The following is a 14,939-nucleotide window of genomic DNA, read 5'->3' as shown; positions in this document are numbered from 1 at the left end:
CCATATCCCTTACCTGCTGTGTCCCTGGCAGTGTATTGATTAATATAATTGGTGTAAGTAGTAGCTTTAATGTTTGTAACCTGGGACCCTTGAGTTAATTCTTTTTCTTGTTATAGCCCACCACACCTTTGCTCTGTAGGAATGCAACTTTATCTAATGCTTTTTGGAGGCTGGCGCCTGACTTTAGAATAATCACCTTTAGAGAAAAAGGCCTCCGGGCCAGAAGATGATGCAAATCACCTAAACTTTTGCATATGATAAGTTTGCAGGAAGAAAGCCTGGCTTACTGCATGACTCTACCAGGTATAAAAACAACTTTGGAAAAAAGTGCGGGCCTTGTTCACCGAAACTTGGTCTCAACATGTCGTTCTTTCTCTTACCTTCTGGCTGAATTATTCAGCCTCTTTTCTCCACTGAATTTCCTCACTGAGTTATCCTTATTTCAGCCTCCTTTCTCCACTGAATTTCCTCACTGAGCTATCCTCATTCTATTAGGGGCTGGACCCCGGCAGTATCCCTGCTTGGCTTCCTCTCGGCTGAACCCCTGTGGCCCACAGTCCCCCCAGCTCCACCTAGGATGGGGGAAGTCAGACAGAGGACCTGAGATGCAGATGGACATAGGCCTTGACCAGCAGTGGCTGGACGTGCATTAGGGGCTGGATCTGTGCAAGGGGTGGGGAGGGCGGGGGCGGGGGGCTGGAGCTTCCCAGAAAATGGGTCCCCGACCTAGAACCAGGTGAGACGTGGAGGACTTGGGGCCATTGGCTGTGGACATTACCTGTGACCTGGCCAAAGGCAGCAGGCTGGACGTGGGAGCCCACGTAGAGACACCCTGTCCCCTCGCCTCCCTGAGCAAACGGGGATGCTCACATGGGTCCCAGGATGGCTCTGAGCTTTCAGGAGCAGATTCATCACAGGGTCAGGGTCGCTCTGTTGTCTCCTGGGTCCAGAGACTGGTCTGCCTCTGTGACGCGGGAGACTGAGGCTCATGCGTGGTGAGCTGGCCCCCACTTCTGAAACCAGGATAATCCCACTGAGGTCCCTGACTCCACCCTCCTGCTGCCGGGCGGGGATTAGAGAAGAGGCCGGCGGATTAACTGGCTCATTCTGTTCCAGCCTCTCCAGTCAGCCCCTCTCCTGGGAGCCTGCTGCTCAGGTGGGGCCACCCCTCTGCGAGACAGACAGGGGAGCCCCCTCCTTACGCACAGACACTGCAGCCAGGACCCTACTGGAAGCTGGGGAACCACAGGCTTGTCCAGACCCAGAAGCAGAAGGTGTGGGCCGTGCGAGGGGTCTGGGCAGACAAAGCTCAGGGTCTGAGGCTGCTCCCCAGCCTCATCCCACATGGGCACCATGCCTGGGCCCCCCAGCAACCACACAGACCCCAGCCCCATCCCTGTGACCTGGGCCTCCCTGCGGAAGACGGCGATCCTCCTGTGTCTGCTGTCCAGCACGTCCCTGTCCCCCACACGGGGGCAGGTCAGGATCCCTGTGGAAACGTAAGCCTCGAGGCCAGCCCCCCGCCCCAGATACACTTTCCTCCCTCTCCTCCCCAGCCCATCTCAGTCCTCGCCCCCCTCCAGATCCCCTGGGGCTCGGCCACCCAGTCCCCCTGTCCATTTCCCCTGTGAACTTCTCTTCCCCAAATCTCTGCCATTTGGGGCCCCACCCCTACCCCTCCCCAGACCTGATCATGGAAGCCCCCACGACTCCTGGCACCCCCAGCACCTGCGGGGTGATCGCAGGATGAGAGGTTGGAGTGGGAGCTGAGTTGCTGGAAGTGACCATCAGGGTCCCCCAAAGATTTGCCAGGAAACCCACATCTCGACATTATGAGGGTAAACAGGCCTAAACTGACCACCACCTGTGCAGCCAGGAGTCAGGGGGAGTGAAGGGGGGTTCCCCATTCCCTTTTTACACCTGTCTGCCTCCCTCTTGGCCCCAGTCCTACATTCTGTCACTAAGAGCAGCTCCAGGGAAGCTTCCAGTCATTCACAACTGTGTATAAAGTACTGTGTGGCTCCCTGGGGGTGTCTGGTCTTTAGTGCTCAGTTCTGGTGGCTCTGTTAAATACAGTTCCAGTTGGGGTGGGTGCAGAGCATCCTGGACTAAAGGGGCTACCTGTTCATCACACCTGAGCCCAGCACGAGTCAGATTGCTGTCAGCCTTGGCCTTACAGAAGAGGGCCCTGCAGCCCATGGATGCCCAGGGTTTGTGTGGGGCTGAGCCGAGCATGAAGTTTGCAGTTCACTGTCCCCACGGAGAGGGTCCCACCTCTACTTTGTCACCTGCCTGTGGCCCCAACCTCCCAGACACAGCTCAGAGGCTTGGCCTCTCTGCCTCACACCCCGCCACCGAGCCTTTAGAAGAGGAGTCGTGGCCCCAGGGTGACCCTGCAAGGGGCAGCTGGAGGACAGCTGGCCGAGAAGCTGCATCTGTGCACGTCCTCAGGGTTTCCCGCCCAGCCTGCCCAACCCCAGCCTTGTTCCTTTCTCTCTAGTCCTCGGGGTGTGGGGTTAAGGCTTGGCTCCGGGTGGTCAGCTCTGCCCCTCAGCTGGGTCCTAGCCAAGGTGCTCTGATCATAGTGTAACTGTTGAGTCCTGACGGGCCCTCTGGGTCCCTGCCCTACAAGGAGTGGACTGTGTTGGTGTGTTCTCCTGGGTGTACGGCACTGTGTAATTTGTGTGTGCCTGTGTGTGTCCATGTCTACGTGTATGTCTATGTTATTTGTGTCCCTGCATGATTGTGCAGGTTTGTGTATGTGCAACAGTGGGTGTCTCTGCGTGTAGACACAGGCTTCCTATGTGCATGCGTCTGTGTGCATCTATCTGGGTGTGTGTGCATGCATGTGTACGTGTGTGTGTGTGCATGTGTGCATCTTTGTGTCTATGTGTGTGTGCATGTGTGTATGTGCTTGTGTGTGTACATGAGTGAATCTTTGTTTCTCCCTGTGTGTATATGTGTGTGCATGTATGCATGCATGTGTGTGCAAGGGTCTGTGGATGGGTTGTATATGTGTGTGCATGTGTACACGCATGTGTGTCTGCACACGCATGTGTGCATCTGTCTGTGTGTGTGCATGTATACATGCACATGTGCACCTGCACATGCGTGTGTACATCTGTCTCCGTGTGTGTATGTGCACGTGTGTGCATTCATGTGTGTGTGCATGTGTGTGTGAGTGCATGCATGCACACTTGTACTCCTTCTGTCTGGCAGAGTGAAGCTGTGGGCAGACACCTTTGGCCGGGACCTGTATGACACTGTCACCAAGTACTCGGGCTCCCTCCTGCTGCAGAAGGTCAGTGCCACCCAGGGCAGCTGGGCAGTCAGCCAGGTGGTCAGAGCCAGGGACTCCGTCCAGGTGGGGAAGCAGGATGTCTGTGCTTATGAAGGGCTTATGGGGGCCATCTAATCCAATCCCCATTTCAGATGGTGAAACTGAGGCCCAGGGAGAGGAACGATTTGCCCGAGACACAGAGCAAGCTGGTGGGATGTCAGCTCAGGGACCAGGAAGCCAACACTGAGATGGGATCAGGGAACAAGAGATTGTGGGGGTGAGGGACCGACGGGAGAGGGAGTGAGTGGGCCAGATGCAGGCCCCACATTGGGGAGCAGGAAGGGGCCAGCAGAGAGCCGCCCACTCAGTGCTCCACCCTGCCTGCCACAGTGTCCTGGCTGCAGGGCCCCTGGGCAGGAGCTGGCCACCACCCTCTATGAGTAGTTCACTGCTCTGTCGATTAAAGATGACCCACCAGCTTCTCACTAGACCCCTCAAGCTCCAGTCCCCCTGGCATCGCAACTTCCAGACCATCACAAAGGAGGGTGCTGCTGTCCTTCTGCCCATGGCCGAGTGTCCATGTTCCCCATCTTATCCCCTCTGCAGCTTCAGATTGTTTCTTAAGCACTGCTGAAAGGAGCCTCTGGCTTTTAAGGTCATGCCTGTCCCCTCCAGCTGTCCTAGTCCTGGGCAGGTAGCAATGCCAGCTCCCCTCAACTCCCCTCACTCTCCCCACCGCCACACCAGCCCCTCAGCCAAGCAAGTTTCCTCTGATTTTCTCCTTCCTCTGACTCATGAGGGAGCTGGAGCCATGACTGTTTGGGGTAAAAGCCATGGACTTGCAGTTTGGGGAACTAAGTAACTTGTGCCCAGGTGGCTTCCCAGGGCCCAGACAGTGACTCAGTAGCCCTCTTAGCGCCCAGGCTCACTGGCCGATGGTCAGGCAGTGCCCAGCCCTGAGGCTCATAGGCTGTGGGGGGCACACCAAGATCTCGGGCCTCGCAGCCCCTGAGAGCCATCCCTGGAGGCAGCATGTGGAGGCCCAGCCCCTGAGCAGCTGTGTGACCTCAGTTGAGTTTCACGACCTCTCTGGCCCTCAATCTCTCCCTCTGACGGATGTGAATCAAAGGACGTCTGATAAGAGAAGCCACTTGTCATCTGCAGGGGAGGTTTTGGAGGAGACAGGGCCATCCTGGCCCCGGTGTGGACATCCAGTGGGAGGGCAGAGACTGCTAGCCATCCGGGTGGACTTCTGGGTCCCAGAAAACAGGTGTGTGTCTCTATGTGTCTCCTGAACAGAAATACAAGGACGTGGAGTCCAGTCTGAAGATCAAGGAGGTGGACGGCTTGGAGCTGGTGAGGAAGTTCTCAGAGGACATGGAGACCATGCTCCGCAGGAAAGTGGAGGCTGTCCAGGTGCTCAGCCTGGGGGCTGGGGGTCTGCCCACCCCAGACACCAAACACCCGCCTTGGGCCCTCCCACCCACATCACCTTCCACCCCATAGCTCTGTGAGCCGCCAGACCCTTGTAAAGAGGAGGTGGGGTGGGGGCAAGGGGAGAGAGAGGAGGGCTGGGGTGGGTGCCCTGCCTTAGGGAACAGCGTCCAGGGCTGGAGGGTCAGCCCATGGTGTCAAGAAGGACCTGCATCATGATCTCAGGTTCAGTGGTGGGACGGGGTGCAGAGTGAGGGCCCAGGAGTCACCGCTGAGTGAATGGTGGGTGGGGGCAGAGGGTGGGAAGGCCATGGGGTGACTGACTCCCTGTGAAGTGAACCCCCTCCCTGCCCTCCCCTGCCCTCCTCCCCTCTTCCTCCCCACCATCCCCCTTCTCCCCTCCTCCCTTCTTCCCCTCCTCCCCCTTCCCTCCAGGGTCACAGCCACAGACCCTCCATGAGGGTGCCATGGGGAATCTCCTGCAGAGCAGCACTAAATAACCTTTGCCCCGTGGAACTTCTTCATCTTGCCCTCAGCCACGAGGGTTGGGTGCAGGGCAGCAAGGATTGCTCTGCCCACTTCACAGGAGGATAAACAGAGACCCAGAGAGTGGCAAATGATGTAAAATCCCATCTTCCTGGTAATAAATGCCCTGCTGTGTCTCTACGTCTATTTACTGCACCTTTTCTTTCCTTTATCTTTTTTCTTTTAAGCTATTTGTTTATTTATTTGGCTGCACTGGGTCTTAGTTGCAGCATGTGAGATCAAGTTCCCTGACCAGAGATCAAACCTGCAGCCCCTCCACCGGAAGCTTGGAGTCTTTACCACTGGATCACCAGGGAACTCCTCTTTGTATTTTTTAATATATTTTATTTATTTATTTATTTTTGGCTGCTCCATGAAGCATGTGGGATCTTAGTTCCCCAACTGGAGATCAGCCCCAAAGCCCTTGCAGTGGAAGCGCAGTCTTAACGACTAAACCCGCAGGGAAGTCCCAATGACTTTAATTTTTAAAGCAGTGTTAGGTTGACAGCAAAATTGTGAAGAAAGCACAGAGTTCCCATTTACTCCCCTGCCCTCACAAACACAGCCTTCCCAGCTGCCAACACCCCCACCAGGTGGTACACTTGTTCAGTCAATGAATGGACACCGATGCGTCATTGTCACCTGAAGTCTGCTTGAGGGTTCACTCTTGGGGGTGTGCATCCCAAGGGTTTGGACGAACATGTAATGACATGTACCCACTGCCATAGATCACAGAGTAGTTTCACTGCCTTGCAAAGTCCTGCTCGCCCCTGGCCACGGCTGACCTCTGGGCTGTGTCCCCAGGCTTCTGTGTCTGACCTTCCCTGGAACACTGTGTAGCTTAAAGGACCCTGGGTATCGCCTTGCAGACTGGTCTCCTGTCCTGTGACCTGCATCTGCCTTTTGGCCCCTGAGACTAACGCTGCTGTGCACGTTCGGTGCAGGCGCTGGTCTGAGTGTCTGTCCCTGGTTCTCGTGGGTGGATCCCTGGGAGTGGACCTTACGGGGCCCCTGGCCTCCTTTCCCCACTCACTCTCCCCTCATGTCCCCACCGCAGAATCTGGTGGAGGCTGCCGAGGAGGCCGACCTGAACCACGAATTCAACGAGTCCCTGGTGGTGAGTCCTCCTGCCCCACAGCCCTGGTAGTTACGACAACTAAAGTCCCGAAGCCCTTCAGGTGGGGTCCCCTGAGGACGGGACATGGGGCGAGGGTCGGGGGGAAGAGGCCCGGCATCGTCTTTCAATGCATGCAGGTGTGTGTGAACCTGAGGGTTGGTTCTGAACCACACAAGTGTGTATAAATATGAGGGTTGGTTCTGAACCACACAGGTATATATGAACCAGAGGGTTGATTCTGAACCATTCTGAGTCCTTGAGGAGCCATTTGCGGTCCAGTGCAGGGCCAGACTGCAGGCTGTCTCTTCAGAGGGAAACCCCCTGCAGGGACCCTGTTCTGGGTCCCAGGAGCCCTCCCACTCCCATTAGAGCTCAGGGTGCTGGTGGGGGCACCTCCATCTGTCCACCTCCCCTGAATCTGTGTCTGCCTGTCTGTCCCAATCCTGGCTATGTCCACACACCAAGCAAAGTGGGGACTGAAGACATAATCCAGACAGTTTACTTCAAAACCCGAAGAATCAACCATCGGGTCCAACTGTTTGGAACTTGCCCCGAATCAGTGGTGGCTGGACTCCTCAGCCCATGTGGATGCCGCTCCCGTCTGACCCTCTCTCACCCCCTGTCCCTCTTGGTCACCCTAGTTCGACTATTACAACTCCGTCCTCCTCAACGAGAAGGACTCGAGCGGGGCATATGTGGAGCTGGGGGCCGAGTTCCTCCTAGAGGCCAACGCGCACTTCAGCGACCTGCTGGTGAACACGACCCTGAGCAGCGTGCAGCTGCCCACCAACGTCTACAACAAAGGTGCCCACCGGACCCCCCACTCCGGGAGCAAACAGGGCCCCCGGCTCAGGGGAGAGTGAGCGCGGGTGTGGATGGCCTCGCTGCAGGCAGCGTGCTTTCAAGTGTGTGCTTGTGTGTGCGTGTATATTCAGCAGGTGAAGACTGATTTCATCTCCTCTGCATTCCCCCAACAATCTCACCCTTCAGACCCAGATATCTTGAATGGAATCTACATGTCCGAAGCTCTGAACGCTGTCTTCGTGGAGAACTTCCAGAGAGACCCAACGCTGACCTGGCAGTACTTCGGCAGTTCCACGGGGTTCTTCCGCATCTACCCAGGTGAGGACCCGGGGAGGCGTCTCCACAGTCCTCTAGGCTCTGTCTCTGGGAGCAAGGTGACGCTGCAATCCAAGAAGCACACTTTCAAGTGATAACTGATGAAGGAATGAACCAACGATGCCGTTGGACCCCTCGGTAAATAGCCAGTCAATGCCCACCTGGACTCTGGTCCTGCAAGAAGCATGTGGGAGGTGGAGAGGAGGGCCAAACAGTTCTGACCTTCAGAAGGCTGCAACCTCGCTGGAGAAATGGGACAAAGTCCATGTTCAACAGAGGGAACGAGGTTAAACTGGCTAGCGGCCAGCCCAGCAGACAGCCGGGGAATCTCCCTGGTCTACTGAGCAAACAGAAAACAGAAGCCCCTCTACAAGGTCTCCAAGAGCTCTGCCTCCTGTTACTTCTCATTTAAAAGGATTCACCTCCATAGCTCTCACCCAGTCTTATTTTAGCCCCCTCTCCAGAAAACCTTGATATGGCCCTGTTTGGTGAGACAAGTGTTACTCCCCTAATCAATAGAAATTGTCTAGAAGACAGACAAGAAATTCAGGCAAGGCTTTAAATTTGGGGCCCTGGCTGCAGCAGTGGGGAGCAAGAACAAAACCCAGGTTCCCTTGCTGGCTCCCGCGGGCGATGAGCTGGTTCCTTTTATCAGGGTGAGAGTAGGGGTGCGTCCCAGGGTTGGGCTGGAGGGGTGCCTGTGTGGTCTGCCCACCCCTTGTTGGTATTGAGTGCAGGGGACGTGCGCAGTGCCCAGGTTTTGTTCCCAGTTCTTCAGAAGTGGCAGTTGTGTTTTTGGTGTTTTTATATCTTGTTGTCCATAATCTGCCTCAACTGCACACGTGTGCAGTTATTTTTAGTCTATAGTTGCTTTGTATTTTGTTGCTCAAGGAGACGTTTGTCCAGGTATAAGCACTTCAGCCAAGGGTCCCAGGTCCCCAGCCCCAGCCTGTCCTGAGGGTCCTGAGGATGGTTCCATGTCCCCCAGGGTTTCTCTTAGGAGGAGTACAAAACAACCTCAGAGCTCACGGCTTCCCCAGGGTGGACCCTCCCATGAAAAAATCGTGTGAAAATGTTAGTTGCTCAGTTATGTTCAATTCTTTGCAACCCCTGGACTGTAGCCTCCGGGCTCCTCTGTCCATGGGATTCTCCAGGCAAGAATACTGGAGTGGGTTGCCATTCCCTTCTCCAGGGGATCTTCCCAACTCAGGGATCAAATCCGCCTGCATTGCAGGCAAATTTCATCCAAGCCACCAGGGACACTGCTGTCTCACTACCCAAATCCACAACAAGTCATTGGTTCTTTTCTGTTCTCTGGCGCCTCAGTGGGCAAGTTCATCCCTCTTCTGTGGAACAGCCCTTCAAATGCTTGGAGACTCCTCCCATGTCCCTCATGCCTTCCCCAGGGTGGAATTCCTGCTGCATCAGGGCTCCCAGAGCTGTCAACTTTTTGCAGACACAAAGCTTGCCCGTTTTTGTCCTGGGTTGTTTGCTGCTCTGTCACTGGGTTCTCTTTACAGTCTGGCTTTTTCCTTGCATTCCGTGGATTCCCTTTGCATTCTATTCACTGTGACTTTTGACCCGCAGAAGTCTTTGTGCTTCTTGGTGTCAGGGGAGTGTTTTAATGTTGTTTGCTTCTCAATATTTTTGAATTCCCCTGTGAATTCTTCTTTGAACTTTTAGTAATCTAACAGTGTGTTTTGTAATTTCCAAATACATGGGGATTGTAGCTTTATCTTTTTATTATAAATTTCTGATTCAGTTGTTTGCAGCCAGAGAACATGGTGTATATGGTGCTGATTGTATGAAATTAGTTGGGAGCTAGTTTAATAGCTTGTCATCAACTGTTGTAAATATTCTACATGTGCTTGAGCAGAATATGGGTCTTTAATGGTTGGATAGAAATTCTGCTCACATCATTAGATGAAGCTTGTTAATCGTATTATTTAAATTTTCCATGCCTTTACTGATTTTATGTCTGCTTGCTCCTCATTAACCTTTATAACATGCTTTTAAAGTCTATTTCATCAGATATTCATAGAGATATTAGTGTGCTCTTGGTTGGTATATGCCTGATATCTATATATTTTCCATCCTTTTACTTCCAATCTTCTAGGTCACTTTGTTTTAGCCATATCTGTTGAAAATAGCATATAGCTTTTTAATTTTTATTCAAACTGACAATCTCTTTTACTATTTGGCAAGTTAAGCACATTTTCATGTATTATATTGATATATTTGGACATGTTATAATCTTATTTTTTAGATTTCTCCCCCTTCTGTTTTTATGTTTCCTTTTTGCTTCTTCCTTTCTTTTTTAATGATTTACCTTTTTTTCATAAATTCTCCCCCTCCAATTCTTTTTTTTTTCCTATCACTTCTGAACTTATTCCTGTTTCCATTTAGTCATTAGTCCTGAATGTGTAACAGGGATTTAGCAGGCACGTGTAACACAAGGTTTTACAATTAAATCATATTTTACCCTCTTCTCAGTCAAAAAAGCACCTGAGAACTCTCCTGCTTACATCTCTGCCCCCACCCTGACTTCTTAATCTCCCCAAATTAGATGCCTTTACTGTTACCTGATACAAATATCTCGTGTGTGTTCCTGGGCCTTTCCAGATTCTAAGAAAGCAAGGCCATAGCAATGAACATCTCTCCCTCAAGACGTGTAGGCAAGCAGAGCTCTTTATTGAAGAGGGACTGTGTGCAGCAGGGTGAAGGCAGGAAAGGATTCCAGCTCCCAGAGGACGTTCAGGGAAGGGGGTTAAAGGCCATGTTGGGGAGGGGCCTTGGGAGCCCACTCATCTCCTGCTCAGGTCTCAGATTGGTTGGCATCCAAGTGAGGTTTTGAACATCACCAGTCTAGTTTCCTCCTGGTATGTTCATGCCAGAGTCAACTTCAGCCTGCAACCATGGCCTGGCCTCTATACCTGTGGGCTGTGAGCCCTGAAGGGGGTTGTACATTGTGGGGGAAAAAAAAAAAAATATATATATATATATATAAGAAAGGAAAAGGGGGGAAAGGAAAAGGAAAAAAAGGGAGGGAAACGAAAACGAAAATCTCGTTTCACGTAGTCCGAGGTCCACGTGCTTGCAGTCAGAGGTTTCCATCTGTGGGGCAACCACTTAGGAACATCTGTCGGGCCTCGCCCGTGTCTCTCGGGGTGCTGGGAGTTCAGGAGTTTGGGGTTCCTACCTGTGAAGTGAACCCAGCTCTGGGTCTGGGCAGTTGAGGGTGAGTGTCCGTCCATCAGCTGCCTCCTGCCTTGCTGCCCCCTCAGTTTATAGGGTGTGATGACTGGTCCCACACACACTGCCCACATCCCCATCCGGCCCTGCCCCAGGGGCCATCCACACACATGGAGACACAAAGATGCACACACACGTGCACACAGACACACACATGCACACAGACAGACACACACGCACATACACGTATACACGCACACATATGTACACACACACCCATTCACACATCCTGGCCATCCTGGGATCAGCACCCAGCCCGGGGCTCTGGGGCAGCCTCTCTGAGTGAAGCCTTCTTTTCCCCAGGCATCAAGTGGACGCCGGATGAGAACGGAGTCATCACCTTCGACTGCAGGAACCGCGGCTGGTAAGCGACCCCAGGGGCCTGGCCTCTGGGGCTGGTGTCTCTGCAGCCTCCGGGTTTTGCCTAGCTCTCGCCAAGGGCCTGTTCTGCACCCACCCCTGGGCCTCAGGTGTGCAGAACTAACCCAGCACAAGAGAAGAAGAGTGTTTGCATCACCCCACAGCTGCTCTGCTCCAGGACTGACCACACCTGTCCTGATGCCCGACACCTCCTTCCAGGGCCCTGAGCTGACTGCACACCCACCCTCTGCCAGATCCCCTCTCCCCCCGCACCCCTCCTCTGGCAGTTCTATAACCAGGTCTGGGGGGTCCGGCTCCCTCCCTTCCCACTGTCAGATCCCCCTGGAACTCAGGCTGGCCTGAACCAAAGAGGACAAGGGTCACTACCGAGACCCGACCATCCCCACCTGACATGCTCGCTCAGTGGGCACGGTCCCAACCGTTGCCCCCGCAATGGCTGCCAAACAGCTGGGTGGTTTCGGACACAAGCAAGCCTGGGCGTTGACTTGAACTTTGAGCCAGAGTCTGAACAGAAACAAGAGAGACCCAGCCAACAGTGGTTCTGACTCCGGCTATCCCACCGCAGACCTGTCCCTCCCCCTCTGCTACAGGTACATACAAGCCGCCACCTCCCCGAAGGACATTGTGATCGTGGTGGACACAAGCGGCAGCATGAAGGGGCTGCGGATGACCATCGCCAAGCACACGGTCTCCACCATCCTGGACACGCTGGGGGAGAACGACTTCGTGAACATCATCGCGGTAAACACGCCTCCCGTTCGAGAAAAACCGTCCTCCACCTGTACCAGAGTGACCTGTACTTATGGGCTTTGTCCCCTGGAGCTAGGGCCTCCCACCCAGGACGGGCTTCCAGGGGTCCACAGTTTCTGAGATCGCGTGGGAAGTGCATATGTCCATTTCTCTGAGGCAGCAGCTCTCCTTGGGCTCTCAGACTAGTCTGGGGTCTGATCAAGATGAAGGAGATTCTAAGTAGACCTCTAACTAGGCCCCACCCCTGTGCCCTTGGTGGCGTCATCCTGGAAAGACCCTCCTTTCTGCAGGATGGGAGACCCCCGGGTCCCACTTTCTTCATCCCTGAATCCAGACACGTCGGGAGGGAGGGGCCCACAGTCCCTGCTCCTGATTCTCCTGAGGACCACTCCACCTGCCCCCAGAAAGGATGAAGTGAAGGGACAGACAGACAGAAACGGAGAGAAGAGTTGGGCGACTCCTGGACTCTGTGAGCTCCAGGGGTGGACAGCACCCGGCTAGCCTCCCCAGAAGATGCCCAGGCCAGGACTTGGGAGAGAATGTTCAGAGTCAAGGCCCTGCTGTTCCCTGTACTCCCTTCCCTCTACTCAGAGAAACTGCCCAAAGCGTAAGGTCCCCAAGATCATATTACACAGGGGCCCGGGTGAGCCCACCCCTGACCCTCCGTGAGTCGTGAGTCATGAGCTTCCTGACTGGGCCCTGACTTGCCAAACTGACCCTGTGTGTTCTGCCCTCTGCCCTTTGGCCTCTGCCCTCTGCCCTCTGCAGTATAATGACTACATCCACTACATTGAACCTTGTTTTAAGGGGATCTTGGTCCAGGCAGATCGGGACAACCGAGAGGTGGGTGTACCCAGAGCCCGTCTGGCTTCTCCTTCCAGGGGTGGGGGTGGCCTTGCCCCCGGCCACTCACGGCCTCTCAGCTTCTCCTGGAGGCTTCTGAGAAACCTCTGCTGCAGACATCCAGCTGTGAAATTAGGGGATGGGTCCTGCAGTCATGCTCTTCTGGGCAAGTAGCTCTGCACAGCCTCTGAAAGTACCACCAATGGTGAAAGTTCCCAGGCCCAGCGACCGCTGACCCTCCTCTAACTTCTTGTCTCCAACAGCACTTCAAACAGCTGGTGGACGAGTTGATGGTCAAAGGTGTGGGGGTCGTGGACCGAGCCCTCCGTGAAGCCTTCCAGATCCTGCAGCAGGTCTGATGTGTCTTGGGGAGCACAGGGCAGGGATGGGGCAGAGGAGGCAGGGAGTCACAACCACGTCTCCCCACAGTTCCAAGAGGCCGGGCAAGGAAGCCTGTGCAACCAGGCCATCATGCTGATCACCGATGGTGCTGTGGAAGACTATGAGCCGGTGCTGGAGAAGTACAACTGGCCAGACCGCAAGGTTCCTATCGGGGAGGGGTGTCGGGAAAGGGGGTGCCGGGGGAGTGCCTCCTCCTGCCGTGTCTGCATGCTTGGCCCATGAGACCCAGGGTGACGTTCAAACATTAGGGTGACCGCAGAGCCCCACTCGAAGGCACAGAATATGGTGGGGGTGGAATACTGTGGGCTGTGAGCCTCACCAGGCAGACCTCCACACCAGGCAGGCATCCCCCGTACCATGAGCCCAGGCCCTGGGCCCTTCCTAATTAGAAGGGCTGAAAGTGCACAGTCCAAAGCCCAGACCTAGACCCAGACGCGGCCAGGTCCCTAATGGCTGGGATTTGATGAGCCTACCGGGTCTCATCCACCAGGTCCGGGTCTTCACCTACCTGATTGGGAGGGAAGTGAGTTTTGCTGACCGCTTGAAGTGGATCGCCTGCAACAACAAAGGTGGGTGATGCCATGTGAGCCAGAGTGTCTGGGGCCTCTCCTGAGCACAGGTGCTGAGCCAGGGCTCTGGTGCAGAACCCAAAGCGGAGGTGACTGCATCCACCCGCTTCCTCCTCAGACAATCAAGATGGGTGCCAATTGCTCCTTGCAGGGTTCTCACCCCACGACTCACCCCCTAAGACACACCCAGAAGTCAGGACTTCGGGTCTGCAGAAGGGGGGGGCCGTCTCTTCAAATGAGGTTTTACCCAAACTGCCACACAGAAAACCAGGCAGATGGGGGACCGACACTTCAATGTCGGTGCTCTCTGGTGTCCGGCCTCCATTCCAGCTGCTGCAGATGAAGCCCATGGGCTCGGTTCTGCTCCAGACTCAGGGCACAGGCCATCGCTTTCTGTAGAACAAGGCTCTGTGTATAGCAGCCCTCATCTCTTTCTGGCAAGAACCCAATACTCAGGCTTCATGGTGTTGACTCAGGCCCCTCGACCCCAGCAGGATGTCTGAGCACCTGCTCTGGACGGTCCCAGCCCTGGGAAATGGACGTGGTCAGGACGGCAGGGATGGCCCTGACTCCGGAAGACAGGGAGGTGGGGCGGGGAGACACACACGTGAGCCGTCAGTGAGGGGACGATCTGAACTGAGCTGTGGGCAGAGGGCCACAGGCTGCCCAAAGTGTGGGTGAGGGGCAGCCCTCCTGCATCTGGGGGGTCAGGGCAGGCCTCCTGAAGGATGCGTGTCTGAGGTGAGACGTAAAGAAGTGGTAGGCGTGAGTCAGATGCGCAGAGCGAGGAAGGGCATCAGAGTGTCTGAGACAAGAGGCGTCCTGGAAGTAAAAGCGGCCCAGCTCCCCAGAGCTGGGGAGAGCATCCTGTGGGTGATGGTGAGCAGACACGTGCTAGACCAGTCACAGCCTGTACGGCATTTGCCTCAGCTGTAGCCCCTTCCCCATGACTGACGGGGACTGTGGTTAAAGAAAGGCGGAGGGAGGCTCTCTGCAAATAGACTTGAGGGGTGGGATGGGGGGCAGGCGGTGAGGAGTTCCAATATAAAATCAAAAATTAAATTTTGAAAAATGCTATATACTTGAAACTAACACAGCCTATCCCTTTTCCAGTGGATCTTCCAGACCCAGGAATCAAACCGGGGTCTCCCACATTGCAGGCAGATTCTTTACCAACTGAGCTATCAGGGAAGACATAAATCAACTAGACTCCAATATAAAATAAAAAATTAAAAGACGCGGGACAGAGCTGTCTGCCATGGGGTTC

The 14,939-nt window shown here is 54.6% G+C and overlaps 1 protein-coding gene across 1 annotated transcript in view; it reads left to right on the top strand.

Moving 5' to 3' along the window:
* Nucleotides 1-988: 988 nt before the first annotated feature.
* The window catches only part of CACNA2D4 (calcium voltage-gated channel auxiliary subunit alpha2delta 4), a 66,184-nt gene continuing 52,233 nt past the window's right edge, over nucleotides 989-14,939 (top strand). Inside the window, exons 1-13 of the mRNA XM_061419091.1 lie at nucleotides 989-1,038; nucleotides 1,389-1,499; nucleotides 3,220-3,301; nucleotides 4,580-4,696; nucleotides 6,297-6,356; nucleotides 6,998-7,160; nucleotides 7,347-7,478; nucleotides 11,031-11,091; nucleotides 11,699-11,849; nucleotides 12,627-12,701; nucleotides 12,965-13,054; nucleotides 13,131-13,244; nucleotides 13,594-13,672. Of these exons, the coding sequence (XP_061275075.1) occupies nucleotides 989-1,038; nucleotides 1,389-1,499; nucleotides 3,220-3,301; nucleotides 4,580-4,696; nucleotides 6,297-6,356; nucleotides 6,998-7,160; nucleotides 7,347-7,478; nucleotides 11,031-11,091; nucleotides 11,699-11,849; nucleotides 12,627-12,701; nucleotides 12,965-13,054; nucleotides 13,131-13,244; nucleotides 13,594-13,672 (1,285 nt within the window). The remainder of the gene's footprint in view (nucleotides 1,039-1,388; nucleotides 1,500-3,219; nucleotides 3,302-4,579; nucleotides 4,697-6,296; nucleotides 6,357-6,997; nucleotides 7,161-7,346; nucleotides 7,479-11,030; nucleotides 11,092-11,698; nucleotides 11,850-12,626; nucleotides 12,702-12,964; nucleotides 13,055-13,130; nucleotides 13,245-13,593; nucleotides 13,673-14,939) is intronic.

Source organism: Bos javanicus, chromosome 5, assembly GCF_032452875.1.
Source record: "Bos javanicus breed banteng chromosome 5, ARS-OSU_banteng_1.0, whole genome shotgun sequence".
Classification (NCBI taxonomy): Eukaryota; Metazoa; Chordata; class Mammalia; order Artiodactyla; family Bovidae; genus Bos; species Bos javanicus.
The sequence above is the reverse complement of the archived record's forward strand: the minus strand, read 5'-3'. Positions and strand labels throughout refer to the sequence as shown.